The sequence below is a fragment of the Arachis hypogaea genome, chromosome 4, assembly GCF_003086295.3.
Source record: "Arachis hypogaea cultivar Tifrunner chromosome 4, arahy.Tifrunner.gnm2.J5K5, whole genome shotgun sequence".
Lineage (NCBI taxonomy): Eukaryota > Viridiplantae > Streptophyta > Magnoliopsida > Fabales > Fabaceae > Arachis > Arachis hypogaea.
Window position 1 is genome coordinate 127,603,933 of NC_092039.1, and position 27,984 is coordinate 127,631,916.

Sequence of the window (27,984 nt, forward strand, 5' to 3'; positions counted from 1 at the left end):
TACACAATTTTTTTATATTAATATTATTTATTAATATTATTTATTATCTGTACTAGGACACATCAAGCGGATTAATCATCATAAAATACAAATCTATGAACTACAAAATGAGAATAATAAAAGTTTTGGTCAAATGCACAATAGGATAGTACTATTCATATTCATTAGTCAATATCATATTATTGATCCTTAAACAGAAAGCATAACAAAATTTAAAAGAGCAAGCTGAAATGATGCATGTAAAGCGGAAATTTCCCTAAACATTCTTACTACTAATAATAATAATAATAATAATAATCCAAATCATCAGTTTCTTCATGGTTGTATCCATGGACCTTGTTGATCATATTGGTTGTCAAATATTCTGCAACTTTTTAAGATAGTTCTTAAACACAGAAGCCTCAGTTTCATGCTCACTCTGAAGCAATCTTTTTCCCTCTCTTAATGCAGCCATAATTACCTTAGAGCTGAAATCTAAATCCTTCATAGCTTTCTCCATGCAGTAAATATATTCATCCAAAGTATTCTTTGCTTCCACCATCTTCTTGAACTTCATATCCTCTTCCTTGAACAACACAGCTTCCTCAATCATTCTCTTAATTTCAGCACTTGAGAGTCTTCCTTTTTCATTAGTAATGGTGATTCCATTCTTCCTACCAGTTGTTTCATCCTCAGCACAAACTTTTAAGATACCATTAAGGTCCAGTTTAAACTTAACATTGATAGGATGATCTTGAGGAACAAGTGGAAGCCCCAAAAGCTTAAACTTACCAAGCAAGTTATTTTCACTGGCTTTTGTCCTTTCACCCTCATACACCATAATTGAAGCAGATGATTGATCATCTTTAGTTGTTAGATATACAGCACTTATACTTGCTGGAATGACGGTATTCCGAGGAATTACAACACTCATCAAATCTCCTTGTGTTGATATACCAAGAGACAGAGGAGTGACATCCACCAGAACCAAGTTTGGTACAATGCTATAACTTTCACTCAACAAAGCAGCTTGAACTGCAGCACCATAAGCAACTGCTTCATCCGGGTTGATACTCTTACAGAGCTCCTTCCCCTCACAATTTCTGCAATAATCTCTGCACTTTGGGAATCCTTGAAGATCCACCAACAAGGACCACATCATGTACATCACTTTTGGCCATGTTAGCATCATCAAGGCACTTCTGAGAAATCTCCATGCACTTCTCAAACAAGTCCCTGTTGAGTTCTTCAAACCTTGCACGAGTTATAGAGAAACGAAAGTCAATGCCTTGAAACAAAGCATCTATCTCAATAGTAGTCTCATTAGCATGTGAAAGTATCCTTTTCGCTTTCTCACATTCGTTTCTCAACCTCCTCATTGATCTGGGATCCCGAGTAATGTCCATTCTGATCTTTCTTTTGAACTCTTGTACCAAGTGACTCATCATTCTGTTATGGAAATCTTCCCCTCCCAGATGAGTGTCTCCGGCAGTGGCCTTAACTTCAATGTTATCACCTTCAATTGTGACTAGAGACACATCAAAGGTACCACCACCAAGATCAACTATGAAAACATTGCGCTTTCCGGAACATTTGGCTCTCTTTTGAAGGCCATATGCAAGAGCCGCGGCTGTTGGTTCGTTGATGATTCTGATGACATTAAGGCCGGCAATGATGCCGGCATCTTTGGTGGCTTTTCGCTGCGAGTCATTGAAATAGGCAGGGACTGTAATCACTGCATTGTCCACAGAAGACTCCAAATAGGCCTCTGCAATCTCCTTCATCTTTGTGAGGATCATAGATGAGATTTCTTCAGCAGCAAGACACTTTTCCCTGCCTTTGTAGTTCACCATAATCATGGGTTTGTCATCAACACCAGATACAACCTTGAATGGCCATAACTTAAGATCATTGTAAATTGCAGGATCTTTGTATTTTCTGCCAATCAACCTTTTAGCATCTACAAAAGAGTAATCTTGTTTTAGTTTCATATTTTCTTTGTGTAGGAGAAATAATAATGAACCAAACTAGTGTACTATAGTTAGATGAATGTGGTAACTAACTAACTAACTAACAATCAGTTTGAATCAAATTAACATTATTAATGAGACTAAGATGAAATCAAACATGTTACCAAAGATGGTGTTAGAGGGGTTGGCTGCGGCTTGATTTTTAGCAGCATCACCAATCAACCTTTGAGAATCAGTGAAGGCAACAAAAGAAGGTGTAGTTCTGTTGCCTTGATCATTCACAATAATCTCTGCACGACCATTTTGTTCTTCCCATGCAGCAACACACGAGTATGTAGTTCCAAGATCGATTCCTATCGCATGACCCTTATGTTTTGTTGCCATACTTCAATTCTCTTTGAGAAAAGCAGTGTATAAATGAAATATGAACATGAATAGCTTCTGAATGCGTATATATGTACACACAGATAAATAGAAAGATATACTAATAAAATTTTATTTATGTTCCTTGAAACCATAAATGAATTATTAATGTATTATACTAGTATCAAGATTCAAGGGTGAAGCTTAATTGTTCGTTCCCCAGTAGTTAACCAAACACTATATGGCTATCAGTCATGCGAATCATCACTGATACTACTATGACCTTGAATAAAGCAAAGAAAAATCTCTGCATTTACTCTCTTCTCTTTGTCTCTCTCAGATATCAATGTCATCGAAACTTGATTTTCTTCTACCTTTGTAACCATGCATCCCGGTAACAGTAATAAGTATATTTCATAAATAGTGAAAACTTGCATGCAGTTGTCTTTATCCTTACATGATTTGACAAGTTTAACTAAATTATCATGTAGTGTTTAACTTTCACCATTAATAAATATTCATAAGGACCTTAACTAAAGCAATGTTAGATTTAATTCATTAATAATCATCCAAAGCATTTATAGCTAATGCCTTTTCAAGAAACTTCATATCTTCAGCCTTGTATTTCTCATTCGCTTGATGGTAATCTGGTTCTCATTGCCAGTGATATTTTCCTTAGCAGATACACAGAGGATGCCATTAGAATCTATATCAAAGCATACCATAATAGGATGGCCTCGAGGAGCAGGAGGAATACCAGAAAGTTGTTATCACTGGCATTCATCCTCTCACCCTCGTAAACTTGTTCATCTACAGAGCATTGGTTATCATAGACTGTGATATATTCTGCTGTCTTGAAATAAGCAGGCACAGTAATCACAACATTCTAACAACAATCATTGGTTTGTCATTAACACCAGATATGACCTTAAATGGCCACAACATGAGATCATTCTTAAGAATGGGGTCCCTATATTTCCTACCGGTTAACCTCTTAACTGTTAATGTTGTAAGTGTGAGGAGCGTATAAAATTAGTTTCACACTCATGAAAGCAAGGAAGAGTGAGAAATTTATAAGATAAGAGACTTATTAACTTAACACTTCAAGATTTTGAGTTAGATGTGGTGTTACTAACAAAAATATCTGCATTCTAAACGATCACCTTTGAAAGAAGGAGATATAATATAAAAAATTCATTTGATCTCATCAACAAACGAACTAAACTATGATAAATTGATAATACAATACTATAGGTTAAGCTGATATAGCTTTCTTTATATAGATATTTTAGCTCTCCAAAGTTATAAGCTGATATAGTTAGGTGAATGTAGTAATTAACTACCACTTTTCAACCAAAAACAAGCAACTTCAACTAATTACTTTCCCACTAAGATTACTAGGAACATAAAACCAAACTAAAATAATTTAAGAGGTATTTATAATTTTTTATTAAGTTAAAATAAAATTAAAAAACTCTAAGTCCACAAATATAAAGCCAAACTTTGGTAACTAAATAAACAAAATCAAAATATATCAAATTAAATTAAATATTTTAAAAATATAAACTAATAAGTCTGGAAAAATACTTAAACACTTTATATCCCGAACATTTTGAAGCAAGTATTAACCTTGTTGATCAGTATTGGTCGACAAATGTTCTGTAATCTTCTAAGATAGTTCTCAAACACACAAGCTTCAGTTTCATGCTCATTCTGAATCAAAGCTTTTCCCTCACTGAATGCAGCCATGATTCTCTGCTTTTTGGAAGGCGAAACCTTAGAACTTACATCAGAATCCTCCATAGCTTTCTCCATTTTGTAAATATAATCGTCCAAAGCATTCTTTGCTTTTACCATCATCTTGAACTTCTTATCCTCTTCCTTGAACAATGCAGCTTCCTTAACCATTCTATTAATTTCAGCATTTGAGAGTCTTCCTTTCTCATTAGTAATCGTAATTCCATTCTTGCTACCAGTTGTTTTATCCTCAGCACGAACCTTCAAGATACCATCAAAATCCAGTTCAAAGTAAACATTGAAAGGATGGCCTTTAAAAACAAGAGGAAGGCCCGAAAGCGGAAACGTACCCAGCAAATTATTGTCACTGGCTTTTGTCCTTTCACCTTCATACACATTTATTGTAACAGTGGATATATAATCTTTAGGTGTAAAATACACAGCACTTCTTTTTGCAGGAATGATGGTATTCCTAGGAATTACAACACTCATCAAATCTCCTTTTACTTTTATACCAAGAGACAGAGGAGTTACATCCACCAGAACCAAGGGTGGGACAAAGCTGTAGTCTTCACTCAACAATGCAGCTTGGACAGCGGCGCCAAAAGCGACGGCTTCATCCGGGTTGATACTCTTGCAAAGCTCCTTCCCTTCAAAGAAGTTGTGTAATAAACTCTGCACTTTTGGGATTCTTGAAGATCCACCAACAAGGACCACATCATGTATCTTGCTTTTCTTCATCTTAGCATCATCAAGACACTTCTGAGCAATCTCCATGCACTTCTCAAACAAGTCCCTGTTGAGTTCCTCAAAGCAAGCACGAGTTAAAGAAAACCGAAAATCAACGCCTTGAAACAAAGCATCTATCTCAATTGTAGTCTCATTAGTATGTGACAGTATCCTTTTCGCTTTCTCGCATTCATTTCTCAACCTCCTCAGTGCTCTGGGAGTCCCAGTAATGTCAACTCCGTTCTTTCTTTTGAACTCTTGTACCAAGTGACTCACCATTCTGTTATCAAAATCTTCCCCTCCGAGATGAGTGTCTCCGGTAGTGGCCTTAACTTCAATGTTATCACCTTCAATTGTGACTAGAGACACATCAAAGGTACCACCACCAAGATCAAATATGAAAACATTGCGCTTTCCGGAACAGTTGCCTCTCTTTTGAAGGCCATATGCAAGAGCCGCAGCTGTTGGTTCGTTGATGATTCTGATGACATTAAGGCCGGCAATGATGCCGGCATCTTTGGTGGCTTTTCGCTGCGAGTCATTGAAATAGGCAGGGACTGTAATCACTGCATTGTTCACAGAAGAGTCCATATAGGCCTCTGCAATCTCCTTCATCTTTGTGAGAATCATAGATGAGATTTCTTCAGCAGCAAGACACTTTTCCTTGCCTTTGTAGTTCACCATAATCATTGGTTTGTCATCAACACCAGATACAACCTTGAATGGCCATAACTTAAGATCATTCTCAATTGTGGGATCTTTGTATTTTCTGCCAATCAACCTTTTAGCATCTACAAAATAGTAAAATTTCCTGTGATATTTTCATATTTTCTATAACCAACCAAACCAATGTTCTATAGTTAGATAAATGTAGTAACTAACTAACACTTTGAATCAGATTAACATTATTAACGACACTGAAAAGAAATCAAACATGTTACCAAAGATGGTGTTAGAGGGGTTGGCAGCAGCTTGATTTTTAGCAGCATCACCAATGAACCTGTGAGAATCAGTGAAGGCAACGAAAGAAGGTGTAGTTCTGTTGCCTTGATCATTCACAATAATCTCTGCACGACCATTTTGCTTTTCCCATGCTGCAACACACGAGTATGTAGTTCCTAGATCGATTCCTATTGCACGACCCTTTTGTTTTTTTGCCATTCTTCAATTCTCTCTGTCAAAAGCAGTGCATAAATGAAATAAGATTATGAATAGCTTCTGAGTGTGTACATATAGAGAGAAATAGAAATATATACTAATAAAAGGGTTTATTTATATTCCTTGAAACCATAAAATAAATTAATAATATAGATTTAATATGTAAATTAATGTTAAACTTGAATGCTCATTTATGAAAAATGCTAAAAATCATAGCAAATTGAGAGTGACATCTAAAAGCTTAAAGCATCTAAAATTCTAGCCTAGCCCTAACAGCTTAAGACTTGAGAGTGACAGCATAAAACTCTTAATCTGCATGTCTGATCACAAACTGAAAAAATAAGTATAGAGTATAACATTGTTGTGGACACAGTTACACATACCTTAGAACTCAAAAGGGTAGATAGATGAGTCAAGCAAGAAACCAACAAATATCAAAGTTCAGAACCAAAAACAACGAAGAAGATAATAAAAATATCCCATCTCCTTTTATATATATATATAGATCAAGAATGTAGGACTTCTGTTGAACTCTAAATTTTAAATTCGAATTTTAAATTTTAGATTATAAATTTTAAATCAGAACCGTTAATATAAAATACTATAGAATAAGTTGATATAGCTAGGTGAGTGCAGTAACTAACTACCACTGTTCAACATAAATAACTGACAAAATCAAATCAAATTAATTAAGATTAACAAGAGAATTAGATGAAGTAAGTGTTGTTAGTTGGGTTAGCTGCAGCCTGGTTTTTATCAGAATCACCAATAATACCTATGAGCTTTGGTGAAAGCAACGCATGAAGGATTGGTTCCACGCTTCCATGCAACACAAGAGCACAGCACTGTATATGTCTATATATGTTGGTGATCCTTATTTATATTGGAATTTAAACATGATAAATTGGAATCTATTAGCTGCAAAATAAGGAGGTTTTGGTGAGGTGCACAATAGGATAGCACTATTTTCATTCATATTCATTAGTCAATATCATGCCTTAATTCTTAAACTATTAACTAAAACACTAGAGCCCTCCTTTTTACTGTTAAGTGTTAAGGAGGCAACACAAAACAGAAGCAAAACAAAATAAAAAGAGCATGCTGAAATTTCCCTAAATTGTCTTAGTAATAATAATCCAAGTTTCATCATCACTGTATCCATGGACCTTGTTGACATATTGGTTGACAAATGTTGTGCAAGTTATTAAGATAGTTTTCAAACACAGAAGCCTCAGTTTGATGCTCACTCTGAAGCAATCTTTCTCCCTCTCTTAATGCAGCCATAATTCTCTGCTTTTCGGAAGCCGAAACCTTAGAGCTTACATCAAAATCCTTCATAGCTTTCTCCATCCAGTAAATATATTCATCCAAATCATTCTTTGCTTTAACAATCTTCTTGAACTTCTTATCCTCTTCTCTGAACGATGCAGCTTCCTCAATCATTCTCTTAATTTCAGCACTTGAGAGTCTTCCTTTCTCATTAGTAATGGTGATTCCATTCTTGCTACCTGTTGTTTCATCCTCAGCACGGACCTTCAAGATACCATCAAAATCCAGTTCAAAGTAAACATTGAAAGGATGGCCTCTAAAAACACGAGGAAGGCCCGAAAGCAAAAACATGCCCAGCAAATTATTGTCACTGGCTTTTGTCCTTTCACCTTCATACACATTTATTGGAACAGCGGATTGATAATCTTCAGCTGTACCATATATAGCACTTTTTTTTTTGCAGGAATGATGGTATTCCTAGGAATCACAACACTCATCAAATCTCCTTCTAGTTTTATACCAAGAGACAGAGGAGTTACATCCACCAGAACCAAGGTTGGGACAATGCTGTAGTCTTTACTCAACAATGCAGCTTGGACAGTGGCGCCAAAAGCGACGGCTTCATCCGGGTTGATACTCTTGCAAAGATCCTTCCCTTCAAAGAAGTTCTGTAATAAACTCTGCACTTTTGGGATTCTAGAAGATCCACCAACAAGGACCACATCATGTATCTCTCTTTTTTCCATCTTAGCATCATAAAGACACTTCTGAGCGATCTCCATGCACTTCTCAAACAAGTCCCAGTTGAGTTCCTCAAACCTTGCACGAGTTACTGAAAAATGAAACTCAATGCCTTGAAACAAAGCATCTATCTCAATTGTAGTCTCATTAGTATGTGAAAGTGTCCTTTTTGCTTTCTCGCATTCGTTTCTCAACCTCCTCAGTGCTCTGGGATTCCCAGTAATGTCAACTCTGTTCTTTCTTTTGAACTGTTGTACCAAGTGACTCACCATTCTGTTGTCGAAATCTTCCCCTCCGAGATGAGTGTCTCCAGCAGTGGCCTTAACTTCAATGTTATCACCTTTAATTGTGACTAGAGACACATCAAAGGTACCACCACCAAGATCAAATATGAAAACATTGCGCTTTCCGGAACAGTGGGCTCTCTTTTGAAGGCCATATGCAAGAGCCGCAGCTGTTGGTTCGTTGATGATTCTGATGACATTAAGGCCGGCAATGATGCCGGCATCTTTGGTGGCTTTTCGCTGTGAGTCATTGAAATAGGCAGGGACTGTAATCACTGCATTGTACACAGAAGACTCCATATAGGCCTCTGCAATCTCCTTCATCTTTGTGAGAATCATAGATGAGATTTCTTCAGCAGCAAGGCACTTTTCCTTGCCTTTGTAGTTCACCATGATCATTGGTTTGTCATCAACACCAGATACAACCTTGAATGGCCATAAGTGAAGATCATTCTGAATTGTGGGATCTTTGTATTTTCTGCCAATCAACCTTTTAGCATCTAGAAAATAGCAAAATGTCTTGTGATATTTTCATATTTTCTATAACAAATCAAACTAATGTACTATAGTTAGATGAATGTAGTAACTAACTAACTAAAAAACACTTTGAATCAGATTAACATTATTAAGAAGAAATCAAATCAAACATGTTACCAAAGATGGTGTTAGACGGGTTTGCAGCAGCTTGATTTTTAGCAGCATCACCAATGAACCTGTGAGAATCAGTGAAGGCAACGAAAGAAGGTGTTGTTCTGTTGCCTTGATCATTCACAATAATCTCTGCACGACCATTTTGCTCTTCCCATGCTGCAACACACGAGTATGTAGTTCCTAGATCGATTCCTATTGCACGACCCTTATGTTTTTTTGCCATTCTTCAATTCCCTTTATCAAAAGCAGTGTATAAATGAAATATGAATATGAATAGCTTCTGAGTGTGTGTATGTATATAGAGAGAGGAAGAACGATATACTAACAAAAGGGTTTATTTATGTTCCTTGAAACCATAAAATGAATTAATAATATCAATGGTCAAGCTTAATTGTTGGTTCCCATAATCTGTATGGAAGATAAAAGGAACTACATGATGAATCTTACTACATTATTTCCTGTTTCTTCTTATGCTAAGTAAACTCTTTACTCTGTAGTATGTATTTTATGACTATGATTATACTTGCATTGTGTACTAACCAAACTTATACATTGATGTAAAAGTTTATAACTTTAAAGCTTTACAATTACTCTTAAGATTACCCATTAACAAAACAATTAAGCATTGACCTGCACTAAGTTATTTAGAAATTGATTAGATAATATGTAAATTAATGTTAAATTTGAATGTTCATTTATGAAAAATGCTAAAACTCTTAACAAATTGAGAGTGACATCTAAAAGCTTAAAGCATCTAACATTTTAACCTAGCCCTAACAGCTTAAGACTTGAGAGTGACAGCATAAAACACTCTTCATCTTTTTTTAGCAATTTTTTTTTTGTTGCATTTCAGTTGAAAAAATCTTGAGTGCTTGAGCATGGCACACCAAGTATTTGTGGATAACAGCAGCAAAGTTTCAAACTTGCTTTGAAAATGAACGATTTTGGATTATTGGATAGTAGTACATGAGAAGGAAACTCATCATGCTCCTTTCTACTTAATCTGCATGTCTGATCACAAACTGAAGCAAGTGGAAATTTAAGTGACAGCGAGATTATAACGTGTCAAGAACAAGCATCATTTGCTAACTTTCATTTGTGATGATCAGAAGACAAAAGTATAGAGTATACCATTGTTGTGGAAAGTTACACATACCTTAGAACTCAAAAGGCTAGATGAGTGGAAGCAAGAAATCAACAAATATCGAAGTTCAGAACCAAAAACAACGAAGAAGAAAACGAGGCCTGGTTTGCTGCTTCGCCTTCCTAAGCAAGTTTCTCCATGAGACCGGGACTAGAGAAAAAGGTAACCGCAAAAGAAATAAATAGAACGGTTTAGCTCACGTATACGGTATACTGTTTTTATATAAAAAAATATATATATAAAATTTAATTTTTAATGTATTTATTGTTTATTTATCAAAATAAATAATTAAAAGATTGTATTAATACTCTTAGGATATATACTAATTAAATCTTAACAAAAAAAATCTCGTTTCCTTTTATATATATATATATATAGTACAAATAACAATTTATTCCGACAAAATATATCAAAAATGGAGTACTTCTGACTTTTAAATCCTAAAATGTTTGCATTGGTGAAGGAGTTAGAATATTGAGTAGAGAAAGTTAGAAATTAGAATTGAGTAGAGCTTTAGAAATGAAGCTGACGTTTAATTTAGATAAATATTTGAGAATTTTTTTACTGCATGAACATTAAAAAAAAAAAAGAAGATTTTCAGTTCATTGTTAATAGAATGACATCTCAGCTTAGCACTTAAAAAAACACAAAACTTCTCTTTTGTATGGTTACTTTGGTAGCATTAGCAACTATCTCTTTTTATCTCATGCAAACAATGAGATTATCACTGAGTATATGTAATAAAGTTGATCAAGTCTACAAAAATTTTGTGTGGGACAACAGCAGAGCTGGTAGTAAGGTCCATTTGATTAATTGGGAAAAGTGTTTACCAAAAAAATTTGGCGAGTTGAGCCAGAATAGCATGGAACTTGGTACGAAACAGGAATGTTCTTTGGATTAAATCAGAAGAAAAAATATATATGTGGGGAGAATACCATGCTCATTGTAAAGAAGTTCAAATCTTGCTCAAATGCATAGAAGAGTATCGTTTAAGTATGGCCCAAGTTTAAAAGGAATTTAATATGGCGGTTCAGTGACGGTGATAGCACTCAATTTTGAAAAGATCATTGGATCTCGAGCGTGAATAAACTTAAAGATTTTGTTCAACCAAAAATATCAGATGATATACTGAATATGGTTAGTGCGAAAAATGACAATTGGGATTTAGGTAAAATTGAGGAGGTTTTAGGAGAGGACTAAGTCCCTGTTTTTTCGTCCTTGAAAGCTCCAGAAACAAACTTGGGGATGATCAAGTAGTGTGACTTCTTAATTCTAGCGGTAAATTTAGCAATAAGTCAACGTTTTCTATCTACTTGAACGTTCCTGAGGACTCTAAGGCTTATTTATTTTTGAAAATTTGGAAAGTTGAAGCCCTCCAAAAGATGCCCACCTTTCTTTGACTAGTTACTAATGAAGCCTTTTTGACAAATGAGGTTCGAGTTTGCAGGCACATGATCCAAGAGGATACTTACCCGATTTGTGATTCTTTTTCAGAGTCTTTGCTCCACGTCCTTCGTAACTGCAGAGTCGCAACAAATATATGGAAGAACATTGACACTTCATTGAGTTCCAGTACGTTCTTTAGTCAACCCCTCTTTCCTAATTATTAAAGAACTTATCATCTCAATCCCATTATCATGGCGTTCTTTGGCCCTAGTATTTTACTGCACTCTATGCTCTCTTTGTTATCGTTGCAACAAGCATTTTTTGAGAGGGACAATACAGTAGATAAAGGTAATATCCATGATTTGTTACAAAGGACACTCAGGCGACTTACGGAGGTACGTTAAGAGACCATGAAGATAAATTTTTAGCTTGTTATAGTGCAAATCTAGACAGGTATACAATGACTTTAGCAGAACTTTGGAGTATTCTATTATGATTGGATTTAACTTTAAACTTTGGATACATGAATATTTACATCGAAGTGGATTCTAAAGTAGCAGTAAATCTCTACCTTCAAGAAATCATCGAGTTGCGCTTTACAAGAGCATTAGTTTTGGTTATTAAAAAATGTTGCACTAGGCTAAGCAATTAAAACATCTTTCATGAATTTTGAAAAATGAATACTTGTTTAGATAGATTGACATAATAAGAATATGAGTCTCAATTGAAATGTCATTTTTTTTTCTTATGTATTTTTTTAAATTTTCATGCATACTTCATTAAAACTGCTTTCTGTAGGACAATTTCGTTTTCTTTCATTTTGGGTTCTATGTCCCGGTATCTATAAAAAAAAATGTTAAATCTTAAATTATAAATATTAAATTTTACAATTATAAATTTAAATCACAACCGTCAATATAAAATATAATAAATAGATAATTAAAATTTATTTAATTAATAAACAATACTATAGAATAAGTTGAAATAGTTCTTCGTTCCATAGTTATTTGAATTCTCCATCACAAAGGAAAAAAGTTAAAAGCTGATAAACAACACACCAGTGCACAGTTCTAGGATCGGTTCCAATTATGTTTTGTTGACATTTTCTACTTTTTTTTTATACCTGAATACCTTAGCACAGTACTATGTATATATTATATTGGTAATCTTTATTTATATTGAAATCTTTGAGATACAAAAATAAGAATGAGAGATTTTGGTCAAATGTAGCACTACTCACATTCATTGATTACTATCATGTCTTTCTTGATCCTTAAATTATTAACAAAACAGAAGCATAACAAAAATAGAAAGCAAGCTGAAGTTGATGCATGCCAAAAGGGAATTTTCCTAAACTTTCTTAGTAACAATTATCTGAATCACTGTCAAGGGCAACATCATGTACATCATCAAATTACTTCTGAGCAATCTCCATGCACTTCTCAAACAAGTCTTTATATAGATAAACGAAAATCAATACCTTTAAATAAAGCATCAATATCTTTATATAGATATTTTAGCTCTGAAAGTTATAAGCTGATATAGTTAGGTGAGTGTAGTAACTAACTACCACCTTTTAACAAAAAAGCAAGCAACTTCAACTAATTATTTTCTACTAAGATTACTAGGAACGTAGAACTATATATAAGGAAACATCACATCAAATTAATTAAGATTAACAAGAGAACTAGATGAAGTTAGTGTTGTTGGTTGGGTTAGCTGCAGCCTGGTTTTTATATTGAAATTTAATCAAGATGAATTGGAATCTATTAGCTGCAAAATAAGGAGATTTTGATGAAATACACAAATAGAATAGCACTATTTTCATTTCATATTCATTAGTCAATATCATGTCTTAATCCTTAAACTATTAACTAAAACACTAGAGCCTCCTTAATCCTTTTTAGTATTTACTATTAAGGAGGCAACACAAAACAGAAACATAGCAAAATGAAAAGAGCAAGCTGAAATTGGTGCATGCAATGCGCAATTTCCCTAAACTGTTCTAATAATAATAATCCTAATCATAAGTTTCTTCATCACTGTATCCATGGACCTCGTTGATCACTATTGGATGGTAAATGTTCTGTAATTTTTTAAGATAGTTCTCAAACACAGAAGCTTCAGTTTGATGCTCACTCTGAATCAAACTTTTTCCCTCTCTCAATGCAGCATTAATTCTCTGCTTTTCGGAAGGTGAAATCATAGAGCTTACATCAAAATCCTTCAAAGCTTTCTCCATCCTGTAAACATAATAATCCAAAGCATTCTTTGCTTTGATCATTTTCTTGAACTTCTTATCCTCTTCCTTGAACACAGCAGCTTCCTCAATCATTCTCTTAATTTCAGCACTTGAGAGTCTTCCTTTCTCATTAGTAATGGTGATTCCATTCTTGTTACCAGTTGTTTCATCCACAGCACAAACCTTTAAGATACCATCAAAATCAAGTTCAAAGCTAACATTGATAGGATGGCCTCGAGGAACAAGAGGAAGCCCCGAAAGCGAAAACAAACCCAGCAAGTTATTTTCACTAGCTTTTGACCTTTCACCTTCATAAACTGGGAATGCAGCAGCAGATTGATAATCTTCAATTGTGACAAATACAGAACCCATCTTAACAGGAATGGCAGTATTCCTCGGAATCACTACACTCATCAAATCTCCACGAATGGCTATACCAAGAGACAAAGGAGTGACATCAACTAGCACCATGTTTGGCACAATGCTATAACTTTCACTAAGCAAAGCAGCTTGAATTGCAGCACCATAAGCAACAGCTTCATCCGGGTTGATACTCTTGCAAAGATCCTTTCCTTCAAAGAAGTTGTGTAATAAACTCTGCACTTTTGGGATTCTAGAAGATCCACCAACAAGGACCACATCATCTATCTCTCTTTTCTGCATCTTAGCATCATCAAGACACTTCTGAGCAATCTCCATGCACTTCACAAACAAGTCCCTGTTGAGTTCTTCAAACCTTGCACGAGTTATAGAAAAACGAAAATCAATGCCTTTAAACAAAGCATCTATCTCAATAGTAGTCTCATTAGCATGTGAGAGTGTCCTTTTCGCCTTCTCACATTCATTTCTCAACCTCCTCAGTGCCCTGGGATCCCTAGTAATGTCAACTCTGTTCTTTCTTTTGAACTCTTGTACCAAGTGACTCACCATTCTGTTATCAAAATCTTCCCCTCCGAGATGGGTGTCTCCAGCAGTGGCCTTAACTTCAAAGACTTCATTTTCAATTGTGACCAGAGACACATCAAAGGTGCCACCACCAAGATCAAATATGAAAACATTGCGCTTTCCGGAACATTTATCTCTCTTTTGAAGTCCATATGCAAGAGCTGCAGCTGTTGGTTCGTTGATGATTCTAATGACATTAAGGCCGGCAATGACACCGGCATCTTTGGTGGCTTTTCGCTGCGAGTCATTGAAATAGGCAGGGACTGTAATCACTGCATTGTTCACAGAAGACTCCAAATAGGCCTCTGCAATCTCCTTCATCTTTGTGAGGATCATAGATGAGATTTCTTCAGCAGCAAGACACTTTTCCTGGCCTTTGTAGTTCACCATAATCATTGGTTTGTCATCAACACCAGATACAACCTTGAATGGCCATAACTTAAGATCATTCTCAATTGTGGGATCTTTGTATTTTCTGCCAATCAACCTTTTAGCATCTACAAAATAGTAAAATGTCTTCATTATAGGTTGAAAGACAGAAAGCTATGATATTTTTCATGTTTTCTTTCGTTTAATGAACCAAACTACTGTAATATAGTTAGATGAATTTAGTAACTAGCAATATACGCTTCAAAACAAAGACAACTAAGTTCAACTTAACTAACTTAAGTTTGGCAGTAGGATTAATTGTTGGTCTCAAAGAGCCAAAATGGTATAAGAAGATTTGTGCTATATATCTACAAATCATCTTATGGTTCAAAACATTATGCCATTAGCCCATGAAATCAACATGAAGGTGAGTGAGATGAAACTAAAGATGTTACCAAAGATTGTGCTGGAGGGGTTGGCAGCAGCTTGATTTTTAGCAGCATCACCAATCAACCTTTGAGTATCAGTGAAGGCAACAAAAGAAGGTGTTGTTCTGTTGCCTTGATCATTCACAATAATCTCTGCACGACCATTCTGTTCTTCCCATGCAGCAACACAGGAGTACGTAGTTCCAAGATCGATTCCTATTGCACGACCCTTATGTTTTGTTGCCATTCTTCAAGTTTGTTTGTGAAAACTGAGAAGCAGTGTATTAAAGAAAGATGAATATACATAGCTTCTGAGTGTGTATGTATATATATATATAAAGAGAGAGAAAGATAAAGATTTACTAATAAAAGTTCATTTATGTTCCTGGGAACCATAAAATGAATTTATTAATGTATTATACTAATATCGAGGGTCAAGCTTAATTATTCGTTCCTATTAAGGCATTAACATCTGTATGGAAGACAAAAGGGATTGCTGAATCTTACTCTTGAGAGTTAAGCTTTAGACTAGTATCCGAAGTTAGTAGTTATCTAAATTTGTGTTTGATATTGCACTTTGAAATTTATAGTAGGCCTTAAAATATTTTTTATCCATCATTTGTCATCAAAAAGTTGAGCTACATTGAAGTTAGTAGTTACTCAAATTTATTCTTTAAAGTTTCTTTTGCTACATCAACTAGTCATTAGAGTATCAACGTGCAGAAATCAGTCCAACTCAACTTTTTATAGCGAGCGATGGACAAAATTTAACTATTAGAGACTATTATGAATTTTGAAGTACAATTTTAAAGATAAATTTATGTAACTATTAATTTTATGGACCACTTTAAGACTCGAGTATAATATTAGGGACTACTTTAAAATTTAACTCTACTTTTAATATTTTCAAAAAATAAATCGATTTATAATTGAAATTCGCATTGAAAATGATAGATAAAATAAAAATGATCTCATTTTAGAGAAACAACATTATTTTAATGGAGAACCAATAAAATTTAATAACTCATATAACAATGTTGATAAATAATAAAAAACATTATAAAATTTTAATTAAATTTGAGATCAGATCGTTAAAGTACAAATCTCATTTATAATTTTAAATTACTATTTATCATATATAATTTCACAAATATTTAGTATCATTTTATAATCACATAAAATAAAATTAAAATTAAAACTATCATTAAAGATGCTCTTATTTAATTTCTTTTTATTCTAAATTTTTTACTATGTAGTATGTATATAATGAGTGCATGTAAATTTTGATGTCTAAAAAGATGAGTTACTTTACTATGTAGTATGTATATAACGTGTGCATGAATATTTTTTATTTTTTAATATTTTTATTTTTACTATTAAAATTATATCAAACATACTAAAAGAATCTTTTCTAACTAATTAAGGGCACCAAATATGCTCCAAGTGTTGGAATGCAAACTCCACATCTGAGCAAAGTACTGTGTCTCTGTATTATCTTGGTAATCCTTATTTAAATTGGAATTTAATCATTATAAATTGGAATATTTGAGCTACAAAAATAAGATCAATAACGGTTTTGGTGAATTGCACAATAGGATAGCACTCTTCATTTCATATTCATTAAACAATATCATGTCTTAGATTCTTAAACTATTAACTAAAGTACAAAACAGAACCTTCCCTTTTACTATCAAAGAGGCAACACAAAACAGAATCAGAACAAAAGTTACATGATCAATCTGAACTTTCTTAGTAACAATCATCAGAATCACTATCTTCATCACTGTATTCACGGACCTTGTTGATCACTATCACTTGACAAATCTTCTGTAACTTCTTAATGAAGTCCTCAAACACAGAAGCTTCAGTGTGCTGCTCCTCACTCCGGAGCAATCTTTTTCCCTCTCTTAATGAAGCCATGATTCTCTGCTTTTCAGAAGGCGAAACCTTCGAGCTTACATCAGAATCCTTCATAGCTTTCTCCATCCTGTAAATATATTCATCCAAAGCATTCTTTGCTTCCACCATCTTCTTGAACTTCTTATCCTCTTCCCTGAACAATGCAGCTTCCTCAATCATTCTCTTAATTTCAGCACTTGAGAGTCTTCCCTTCTCATTAGTAATGGTGATTCCATTCTTGGAACCAGTTGTTTCATCCTCAGCACTAACCTTTAAGATACCATCAAAATCAAGTTCAAAGCTAACATTCATAGGATAACCTCGAGGAGCAAGTGGAAGCCCCGAAAGCTTAAACTTACCAAGCAAATTATTTTCCTTGGCTTTTGTCCTTTCTCCTTCATACACAGGGAATGAAGCAGTGGATTGATTATCTTCAATTGTGGCAAAAACAGCACCCATCTTTACAGGAATTACAGTATTCTTGGGGATCACTACACTCATTAAATCTCCTTTTGTGGCTATGCCAAGAGACAGAGGAGTGACATCCACCAGAACCAAGTTTGGGACAATGCTATATTCTTCACTCAACAATGCAGCTTGAACTGCAGCACCATAAGCAACTGCTTCATCCGGGTTGATACTATTGCAAAGATCCTTTCCCTCAAAGAAACCCTGCAATAAACTCTGCACTTTTGGAATTCTTGAAGATCCACCAACAAGGACAACATCATGTACATCACTCTTGGCCATCTTGGCATCATCAAGACACTTCTGAGCAATCTCCATGCACTTCTCAAACAAGTCTTTGTTGAGTTCCTCAAACTTCACACGAGTCATTGATAAACGAAAATCAATGCCTTGAAATAAAGCATCTATCTCAATTATAGTCTCATTAGTATGTGAAAGTGTCCTTTTTGCTTTCTCGCATTGGTTTCTCAACCTCCTCAATGATTTGGGATTCCCTGTAATGTCAACTTTGTTCTTTCTTTGGAACTCTTGTACCGAGTGACTCACCATTCTGTTATCAAAATCCTCCCCTCCAAGATGAGTGTCTCCGGCAGTGGCCTTAACTTCAAAGTTATCACCTTCAATTGTGACTAGAGACACATCAAAGGTACCACCTCCAAGATCAAATACGAAAATATTTCGCTTTTCGGAACAGTTAGCTCTCTTTTGAAGGCCATATGCAAGAGCTGCTGCTGTTGGTTCATTGATGATTCTGATGACATTAAGGCCGGCAATGATGCCGGCATCTTTGGTGGCTTTTCGCTGCGAGTCATTGAAATAGGCAGGGACTGTAATCACTGCATTGTTCACAGAAGACTCCAAATAGGCCTCTGCAATCTCCTTCATCTTTGTGAGGATCATAGATGAGATTTCTTCAGCAGCAAGACACTTTTCTTTTCTTTTGTAGGTAACCATAATCATTGGTTTGTCATCAGCACCAGATACAACCTTAAAAGGCCACAACTTAAGATCATTCTCAATTGTGGGGTCTTTGAATTTTCTGCCAATCAACCTTTTAGCATCTACAAAAGAGTAAAATAACTTCATTATAGGTTGAAAGACAGAAAGCTGTGATATTTTTCATGTTTTCTTTGTTCAATGTAGTTGAAGTAAGGAACCAAACTACCATAATATTGTTAGATGAATGTAGTAACTAACAATAAACGCTTCACAACAAAGGCAACTAACTTCAACTTAACTAACTTAAGTTTGGCCGTAGGATTAGTTGTTGGTGCAATCAAAGAGAGAAAAAGCAGTACAAAGATTTGTACTATATATCTACAATCATCGTATGGTACAAAGCATTATGCAATTAATCCATGAAATTAACATGAAGGTGAGTGAGATGAAACTAAAGATGTTACCAAAGATTGTGTTGGAGGGGTTGGCAGCAGCTTGATTTTTAGCAGCATCACCAATCAACCTTTGAGTATCAGTGAAGGCAACAAAAGAAGGTGTGGTTCTGTTGCCTTGATCATTCACAATAATCTCTGCACGACCATTTTGCTCTTCCCATGCAGCAACACAGGAGTATGTAGTTCCAAGATCGATTCCTATTGCACGACCCTTATGTTTTGTTGCCATAATTCAATTCTCTTTGTGAAAAACTGTGTATAAATTAAATATGAATATGAACAGCTTCTGAGTGTGTACATATATATAGAGAGAGAAAGAAAGATATACTAATAAAAGTTTATTTATGTTCCTTGAAACCATAAAATGAATTAGTTATTATTAATGTATTATACTAATATCAAGGGTCATGCTTAAAGTCACGAAACAGTAATTAACCAAACATTAATGAATGAAAATCATCACAACCTTGAATAAAGCCAAAAAATCTCTGCATTCTAAACGCTCACCTTTGAAAGAAGGAAATCTAATAAATTCATTTTATGGCATCAAGATACATTAACTTAAAACTCAAATCTTTTGGAATATTTAAATCTACACATTTTGGAGTTCCAAGTTCTAATCAGATTTGACATAATCCAAAATCACATTACTATAGAGAATGGCCTCAAAACATGTTGGACATGCAATAGGGATCGATCTTGGTACAAAGTACTCGTGTGTTGCTGTATGGGATGATAAAAATGGTGGTGCCAAGATCATTCATAATGAACAAGGCAACAGAACCACACCTTCTTGTGTTGCTTTCACTGACTCACACAGATTGGTTGGTGATGCTGCCAAAAATCAGGCACCATTCAACCCAAAAAACACTATCTTTGGTAATAATGTATTCATATATAAGTATAAATAAACATATCTTTTTCTTTATGTTTGTCAATTTTGTAGCATAACACAAATTGTTCATGTGGTAACTATTCATTTTTTTGTTTGGTAGATGCTAAGAGGTTGATTGGTAGGAAATTCAGTGATTCCATTATTCAAGCTGATTTGAATCTCTGGCCATTCAAAGTTGTAGCTGGTGTTAATGACAAGCCCATGATTTCTGTTGAATACAAAGGTGAAGAAAAGCTTCTTGCTGCTGAAGAAATCTCATCTATGATCCTAACAAAGATGAAGGAGATTGCAGAGGCTTTTCTTGAATCACCTGTGAAGAATGCTGTGATTACTGTCCCTGCTTATTTCAATGACTCTCAGCGAAAAGCTACACAAGATGCCGGCGCCATTGCCGGCCTCAATGTCATGAAGATCATCAATGAGCCTACTGCTGCAGCTCTTGCCTATGGCCTTCAGAAGAGAGGAAACTGTTCCGGAGAGCGAAATGTTTTCGTCTTTGATCTTGGTGGTGGTACTTTTGATGTGTCTCTTGTTACCATTAAAGATGATGTCTATGAAGTTAAGGCTACCACCGGAGACACTCATCTCGGAGGGGAAGATTTTGATAACAGAATGATAGATTTCTTTGTGAAAGACTTCAATAAGAAGAACAAAGTTGACATTAGTGAGAATCCAAGGTCTCTTAGGAGGTTAAGAACTGCATGTGAGAGGGCTAAAATGAATCTTTCATTTGTTAAAGAAACAACAATTGAGGTTGATTCTTTGTTCCAAGGCATTGATTTTTGCTCATTGATGACTCGTTCAAAGTTTGAGGAACTCAACAAGGACTTATTTGTGAAGTGTATGGACACTGTTGAGAAGTGTCTTGCTGATGCTAAAGTAGACAAGAACAGTGTTCATGATGTTGTTCTTGTTGGTGGATCTTCAAGGATTCCTAAACTGCAGAATCTTTTGCAAGATTTCTTTCTAGGAAAAGATCTTTGCAAGAGCATTAACCCGGATGAAGCAGTTGCTTATGGTGCTGCGGTTCAAGCTGCTTTATTGGCTGAAAACTTAAACATTGCACTGGATTTGGTTCTGTTAGATGTGACTCCTCTTTCTCTTGGTATTTCAATAAAAGGAGACATAATGTGTGTATTTATTCCAAGAAATTCTATGATTCCTACTAAGCATGACAAACTCTTTGGTACTTTCGAAGATAACCAATCCACGGCGAAGATAGCTGTTTATGAAGGGGAGAGAACAAGGGCTAGTGACAACAACTTGCTGGGATTGTTTTGTTTATCTGATCTTGATCCTTCTCCGCGACGCCACCCTATAAAAGTGTGCTTTGATTTGGATGAGAATGGTGTTCTAAAAGTGTATGCTGAGGAATCAAAGACAGGGAAGAAGAAAGAGATTACTATAGTGAATGAGAAAGGGAGACTTACAGCACAAGAAATCAAGAGAATGATTCAAGAAGCTGAGATGTATAAGGATGATGATGAGAAGTTTAAGGAAAAGGTTGAGGCTAAGATTGCTTTGGAGGAATATGTGTACAAGATGAGTGCTTTTATGGAAGATGCTAAGGTTAGTTCGAAGATTAAATCATCACAGAAGAAGATTATAGAGGCTGCAATTGGAGAGGCTAGAGAGCTTCTTGATAGTAACCAGCAGAAGGTTGAAACTGCTGATTTTGAGAACTGTCTTCATAAGCTTAGGAGCATTTTTGATCCAATAATAGTGTGACTGTTAAGATTATAAGATGTGGATCAAGTAATAAGAATTGGAGACAAAAATGTTTTGCATGCATCTATTTTAGCCTCCTTATGTTTTCTACATGCTGATGCATGCAGCATCTATGGTAATGAGGTTCATTTCTTTTTTGCTTTTAACTGTGATTGTTAAGATGTATAAGGTGTGGATCAAGTAATGTTTTCTGCATGCTGAAGCTGCTTCTGAAGTATGTAATGCCTTATATTTTTGGTTTTTAGTTAACGGAAATGTTTGGTAACAAAAAAAAATCAGCCAAAAACAGTCATAACTTGCTTTATTTAGCATTCATTAATTGTTGCGATAATTAATTAATGCTAAATAAGACAAGTTTTGACTATTTTTTTTGTCTAACTAGCATTGTCCGTTAGTTAATAGATTTAAGTGTTAAGTAGAAATTAGGTACATAGCATGCATTGATGAAAAAAGCAATTTTGGGGGCTTACAAAAAAATTTAGCCTTTCATGGTTGTAGATATTCAAGTTCTTGTTCCTATGCCTTTTTTCTTTTTGTTTCAATTTTTTATGCTCTTAATGTCAAATGAAATTCTAATATTATATTTTTCGTAAGAATCTTTTATTAATAAATATGTGTATATAAATAAATTAAAATTATATTAAAATGAATTTACCTCTAATCATACAATTATAGTTTCTCAATTTTTGTCTAGCTGAGGCTAAATTTGAAACAAAAACAATAACCCAAAATACAACAAGAATTAGGTGAAAAGTGATTACGTGTAGTTACCCGTTGATTATTATTGCTACTAATGTCTAATATAATTAACTTGGGTGAGTTTAGTGATTAATTTTTTTATTTACTTAAATAAGTATTGAAAATTTGAATTTCACTTTGTGTATATAATATTTTATTAGTCAATAATAAATTTTTGAAGTTAAATGAAATTTTAAATTATGACGAATTAGTATTTAACTTGTAAGATTGTGAAATAAACCATAGAAAAAAAATTATTGCTACGAGTATAATATTTTGTTTTGTATTTTTAATATGGGGTGATAGTGGTAATTTTTAATAAGGTGAAAATTTGTGTGTTTTTGATTTGTATGGATACCACAAATCTAAAAGTTAGATTTGTGGTGTTTTAATTATTTTTGTTGATACCACAAATTTAAGGGTTAGATTTGTGGTTTTTAAATTTTTTTTAAATATAAATTTAAGGGTTAGATTTGAGTTTTTTATTTTAAATTTTTTTAAATATATAAATCTGACCCTCAAATTTGTAACACTATGAAATTTAATCCTCAGATTTTTTTACTTCTCAAAATTTGAGGGTCCGATTTGTTACTTAAAATTAAAAAAAATAAATTAATCCATATATAAAAAAACACACCAATTATCCATAATGATAAATTACACACAATCTTTTTCCATATAAAAAAAAAAATAGCCTATAATATTTAGCTATAGGTAGCTTTCTTAGTAATAAAAAGACCTTAGCTACCAACACATAACATTAATTTAAGGGTTAAATACGATTTTGGTCTTTAAGGTAGAGGCTGAAAATTTATTTTGTCTCCGACCTTTTTTCGCTACAAAATGAGCCCAAATGTTTAACTTAATTTTAAAATCATCTTTAAGACGAAAATACCCTTCCCCTTCTTCCCCAAAATCAAGTTGAAGCAAAACAAAAGCAGAACAGAGAGCAACACCAATGAAACAACCACCAGAAGCAAAGAACAACAACAACAATGAATAATGGAGTCAGAAAAACAACAAGAACACAGAATTCAGAAAATCATCATTATCATCAAGACTTAGAACCCAGAACTCAGAAAAACAAAAATAAAAAATTCAGAACTCAAAAAAAGTAATGGATAAAGAGTTAATAGTCAAAATCGTCCCTAAAAGATATCCCGATCTCCATTTTGATCCTCGAAAGATAAAATTAATCAAAATCATCCCTAAAAGATACACGATTTGGTCACGTTAGTCCTTCCGTCAGTTGGATAATGACGTGTCACGTTAAGTGCCACGTGGTATGATAATGTGGTAGGTTAATGCCACGTGTCACTTGACATATAAAAAAGTTATTTATAATCAAAATAGTTATTGAAAGTTCAGACGTAAGTCATTTTCATTCCTAAAATTTTAAAAATTAATTAAATTAGTCCTTATATAATTTTTTAATTTTTTTTGATAATATTAAATTTGAAATATTTTTTTATACTACTAATTTTAATAAAAATGTAATTGACAAACAAAAAATTAATAATTGTATCTTTTCTTCTTAAAATTTTTTTCAATAAAATTATCTCTCTCCTTAATGTGACACGTCATCATCCAACTGACGGAAGGACTAATGTGACCAAGTCGTGTATCTTTCGGAGACGATTTTGATTAATTTTGTCTTTTGAGAACTAAAATGGAGATCGGGGTATATTTCAGGGACGATTTTGACTATTAACTTAATGGATAATGGAATCATAAAAAAATAGAAAAAACTAGAAGAATTGATAATCAGAAGCAGCAGAACTAGAAGAAACCAGAAACCGGCGAGGAGCAGCGACGACCAGCGACCGAACAAGGAGGAGGAGCAGAAACTGGGAGTGGCGCGCGACGTCCACCCTCGCGGATCTGCTGGCGTCAACGTCGAGCCAAGAAGAGGAGCAGCAGCAAGATCTGACAGTAAAATCCAGCGGCGACGACGAAGACCAACGATGAGGAGCAGCGGCGGCGAGGACCCTTCCCCCTCTTCTTCCTTGAACCCCCTTCTCCCTTAACGTGTTTCCCCTTCCCCTTTTCCCTTTACGCGTTTTCTTTCTATTTTTTATTTATTTTAATTTTTTATTAAGGATAAACTAGTAATAAAAATTAAAAATTTAATAAAAATGACGATTTTAAAACTAAATTAAATCTTTGGTACTATTTTGCAATGAAAAAAGGCCAAAAACAAAATAAATTTTCAATCTTTACCTTAGGAACCAAAATCGTACTTAATCCTTAATTTAATAATTAAAAAGATGAGTTGAATGTGGTCACCACTCACTAATTTCTAACGAGATATTCTAGTAATTATCTTTGTGGAATTAAATTGTTATTCTATATATACTTTCGAGCTACTTCTTACAAAGAAGGCAGTATGAAAGGTAGAACAACGCGGTTGGGGTCTATCGCGGAAAGAGGATCGGAAGAGCTAGGGAGAAGGGACGTGTTTTCTCACTCACTATTATACTACTACTACTAATAATAATTGAGATTAATAATAATAGCAAATGTTGTTGGCAATCATGCATTTATCTGGTCAAAATAGTTGGCCTATTATTATTATTATTATTATTATTATTATTATTATTATTATTATTATTATTATTATTATTATGTGAAATTCTTGGCAGTTACATGCCTATTGATAAATTCTAATTGAGTAATGCTAGGACCAGCAACTTTTGTAATTAGTAGTCATCAAATAGTCATCAATAATAATTTAATGATGTAAAATTGGTGTGAAATTTTATTTAATGACTCATATTTCTCTGCTAATTACATGCTGGACAAAATTCAATAAAATTGTTAGTCCTCTGGACTTTTCCATTCTAATTTGTTATTACTTTTTTAGTACCTGAAGCACTAGCAAGGCAATTACATGTTGCGTGAGTTACAACAAATATAATAGTATAGTACACGGTTTACCCTGGATTGTTGCCTATAAATAATAGACACAAGTAATGGCACAAATGCAGAATCACATTTGCTATATCTCCAATTATACTTTCTCTCTCTATCTTTCTAGTCCGAGAAGAGTTATGGCTAGCAAAGCTCATGAGTCAGGTTCGAGGCACCACGAGAGTCGACGTTCCTCTACTGATTCCAGGCATCATGATAATTCCAGATACCACGACAGACAACCTTCATCAAAATCTACTCATTCAAAGCATCATGATACTCAACATTCCTCATCAAGATCTAATGGTTCAAAGCATCATGAGAGTCAACATTCATCAAGATCTGATAGTTCCAGGCACCATGTGACTCAACATTCTTCAAGATCTAATGGTTCAAAGCATCATGAGAGTCAACATTCATCAAGATCTAGTGCTTCCAGGTATCATGAAAGTCAACATTCATCAAGACCTGATAGTTCGAGATACCATGAGAGTCAATATTCAAGTCAACATTCATCGAGAACAGGTGGTTCTAGATGCCATGAGAGTCAACATTCATCAAGGCACCATGAGAGTCAATATTCATCCATGAGGCATCAGGAGGGTCAATATAGTTCAAGATATCATGAAAATCAAAATTCATCAAGACTTAGTAGATCATACAGTTCAGTGCTACAAGGGAGCCAAAGCTCATCCTCTTCTATAAAAAGTATGTACAATAATTATAACATGAATTTAATTTGTATATAGTATTGGAAAATATTTAAATAAAGATATACCGTTAGAAAAATATTAGGTAATCAATATTTATTTTAACATTACTTAATTTTTTTTTTAATTGAAAATATTAACCTCCTAATATTTTTTATAATTATATATACTATTATATCAACCCTCATACAATTATTTTTTTCAAAAGTTTAAATCGATAAAAAGATTATATTTCTAATATGCTCATTCCCACATAAACTTTTTTTTGAGTTGGAGTGAATTTTTTTACAATTTTTTTTATTTGTTTTATGTTAAATTTTTTTTATAGAAATTTTTGTGACCAAAAGTTCTTTAACAATTTTGATGAGTATTTGACTAGTATAAATATTAAATTATTTTTAATAAATAAATTTGATTAATTTATATATATAAAATATGATAAATATAAGTATAAATTATGATAAAAAATAAGGTGAAGGTGAAATCGACTTTATGTGAAGTTGATACTGAGAGCCGTTAGATGAAAATTTAGTCAAATCAGTTAAATCATTTAATGGCTCTCAAGTATCAACTTCACGTGAAGTCAACTACACCTGACTTTTTCCCGATTTGATTATTTAACTACTACCCTTGTACTGCATAACAGAAGACACGGGAATTAAGAAGAACCAGATTGTTCTTCCCGACCGTTTCCATGAACATGCTTTAACGATGATGTCAGCCGCCAGAGAGCCATTTAGATGCAGTGGATGTAAGGAACAAGGGTTTGGACGAAGTTACCGATGTGAAAACAAAGGTTGCAGGTATGTCCTCCATGAAGAATGTGCAAACGCTGTTCTTCACCGTAAAAACCACGTAAGTCATTCATTTTTCGAAGGACAAGAATTCTGGTTCCTAGAGAAACCCCTTGGGTATCCTAGAGTTTGTGATGCTTGTAGAATGGACGTGCGAGGCTTTGTGTATCATCGCAAAGCTACAAAAGATGTCTACGACACAGGCTTGGATTTGCATCCATGTTGTTTGAAGCTAAGATACAAGATTTCTTATAACGATTCAAATGCAACAAAGACACTCACATTGCGAAGAAATGTTGAGAAAAAGTGTGTCAAATGCAAGAGTCGTAAAGTTGGGGACGATAGCAAAGTTAAAGGGTGGTCATATTTAACTTCCGATGGAGATTGCTTTCATGTTTCTTGTTTTAAGGAATTGTTTCTTGAGAAAATCAGAGATGACTATTTCTCGGAAAAGAAGATTGTAGTGTCAAAAATGCAGAGCAATGTTGTTGAGAGTAATATGAAAGTTGTGAAAGTTGGAGGAGGATCATCAAATAATTCAAAAGGATCTTCATCACTAGCTAAGATAGTAGTGGTAAAGATAGCACCAGTGGTAGTCAAGTTAATATTTTCAGCTATTTTTGGAGATCCTGTTTCTTTTGTTCTTGCTCTAGTGGAAGCCCTAGTTACTTCTTTTAATTAAGGGTAAAGTACTAAATTGGTCCCCTATGTTTGGGTGTAATTCTGTTTTGGTCCTTAAGGTTTAAAGTGTTCTATTTGAATCCAAAAAAGTTTCATTTAGCATCAATTTAGTCTCACAGTAAGGTCAAAATTAAATAATTAACAAAATGTCCTACATAACAACAGTTCAAGAACAAAATCGATAATCTGGAGAACAAGTACAAGCTCCAGAGGTACAAAATCAATAGTTTTATCTTATAAGAATCACGCGTTTTATTATTACTCCTATTCTTTTGATATATCTTTATTAAACCTATTCTTTTTTCATATAAAATTTTATTTTATTTTTCATTATTTTCTCCCCTTCTTTGCGTTTTTTTTTTCTTTTAATTA

General features: G+C 34.1%; 6 protein-coding genes and 2 pseudogenes across 9 annotated transcripts in view; 2 read left to right on the forward strand and 6 right to left on the reverse strand.

Annotated features, from left to right (window-relative positions):
• The window catches only part of LOC112744879 (heat shock cognate 70 kDa protein 2-like), a 200,987-nt gene that overhangs the window by 136,456 nt on the left and 36,547 nt on the right, over positions 1-27,984 (reverse strand). The window contains exon 1 of one of the 3 annotated variants that reach the window (XM_072234149.1): positions 12,551-12,683. The exons of the other annotated variants lie outside the window; for them this stretch is intronic. The gene's annotated coding sequence lies outside the window, so the exon portion shown is untranslated. Of the gene's footprint in view, positions 1-12,550; positions 12,684-27,984 lie in introns of those variants that run through there. 3 annotated transcript variants of the gene reach the window in all.
• LOC112743454 (heat shock cognate 70 kDa protein-like) lies at positions 356-2,333 on the reverse strand (annotated as a pseudogene).
• Positions 3,909-5,940, reverse strand: LOC112743455 (heat shock cognate 70 kDa protein-like). The gene is made up of 2 exons (XM_072234714.1): positions 5,720-5,940; positions 3,909-5,569 (listed from the first exon to the last, which is right to left on the reverse strand). The coding sequence occupies exons 1-2, from the start codon at positions 5,937-5,939 to the stop codon at positions 3,909-3,911; spliced, it is 1,881 nt and encodes a 626-aa protein (XP_072090815.1). The 5' UTR covers position 5,940.
• LOC114925170 (heat shock cognate 70 kDa protein-like) lies at positions 6,896-10,166 on the reverse strand (annotated as a pseudogene).
• Positions 13,432-15,642, reverse strand: LOC112743456 (heat shock cognate 70 kDa protein-like). The gene is made up of 2 exons (XM_072234631.1): positions 15,423-15,642; positions 13,432-15,095 (listed from the first exon to the last, which is right to left on the reverse strand). The coding sequence occupies exons 1-2, from the start codon at positions 15,640-15,642 to the stop codon at positions 13,432-13,434; spliced, it is 1,884 nt and encodes a 627-aa protein (XP_072090732.1).
• Positions 17,145-19,385, reverse strand: LOC114925255 (heat shock cognate 70 kDa protein-like). The gene is made up of 2 exons (XM_072234632.1): positions 19,166-19,385; positions 17,145-18,823 (listed from the first exon to the last, which is right to left on the reverse strand). The coding sequence occupies exons 1-2, from the start codon at positions 19,383-19,385 to the stop codon at positions 17,145-17,147; spliced, it is 1,899 nt and encodes a 632-aa protein (XP_072090733.1).
• Positions 19,816-21,779, forward strand: LOC112744896 (heat shock cognate 70 kDa protein-like). The gene is made up of 2 exons (XM_072234634.1): positions 19,816-20,035; positions 20,152-21,779. Exons 1-2 carry the CDS (start codon positions 19,816-19,818, stop codon positions 21,777-21,779), a joined length of 1,848 nt encoding a protein of 615 aa, XP_072090735.1.
• Positions 25,491-27,718, forward strand: LOC112744899 (uncharacterized). 2 transcript variants are annotated; one of them, XM_072236257.1, is made up of 2 exons: positions 25,491-26,135; positions 26,784-27,718. In XM_072236257.1, the coding sequence occupies exons 1-2, from the start codon at positions 25,499-25,501 to the stop codon at positions 27,611-27,613; spliced, it is 1,467 nt and encodes a 488-aa protein (XP_072092358.1). In that variant the 5' UTR covers positions 25,491-25,498; the 3' UTR covers positions 27,614-27,718. The 2 variants fall into 2 exon arrangements, with proteins under 2 accessions (XP_072092358.1, XP_072092359.1); XM_072236258.1 differs by having other exon boundaries at positions 26,787-27,718.

Bases quoted from the DNA above. Each gene is read 5' to 3' on its own strand.
- LOC112743455 (XM_072234714.1), bottom strand. From the start codon at position 5,939: ATGGCAAAAAAACAAAAGGGTCGTGCAATAGGAATCGATCTAGGAACT. The intron at 5,570-5,719 runs GTAACATGTTTG...ACTATTTTGTAG, and splicing joins CCCCTCTAACACCATCTTTG to ATGCTAAAAGGTTGATTGGC.
- LOC112743456 (XM_072234631.1), bottom strand. From the start codon at position 15,642: ATGGCAACAAAACATAAGGGTCGTGCAATAGGAATCGATCTTGGAACT. The intron at 15,096-15,422 runs GTAACATCTTTA...ACTATTTTGTAG, and splicing joins CCCCTCCAGCACAATCTTTG to ATGCTAAAAGGTTGATTGGC.
- LOC114925255 (XM_072234632.1), bottom strand. From the start codon at position 19,385: ATGGCAACAAAACATAAGGGTCGTGCAATAGGAATCGATCTTGGAACT. The intron at 18,824-19,165 runs GTAACATCTTTA...ACTCTTTTGTAG, and splicing joins CCCCTCCAACACAATCTTTG to ATGCTAAAAGGTTGATTGGC.
- LOC112744896 (XM_072234634.1), top strand. From the start codon at position 19,816: ATGGCCTCAAAACATGTTGGACATGCAATAGGGATCGATCTTGGTACA. The intron at 20,036-20,151 runs GTAATAATGTAT...TTTGTTTGGTAG, and splicing joins CCCAAAAAACACTATCTTTG to ATGCTAAGAGGTTGATTGGT.
- LOC112744899 (XM_072236257.1), top strand. From the start codon at position 25,499: ATGCAGAATCACATTTGCTATATCTCCAATTATACTTTCTCTCTCTAT. The intron at 26,136-26,783 runs GTATGTACAATA...ACTGCATAACAG, and splicing joins CTCATCCTCTTCTATAAAAA to AAGACACGGGAATTAAGAAG.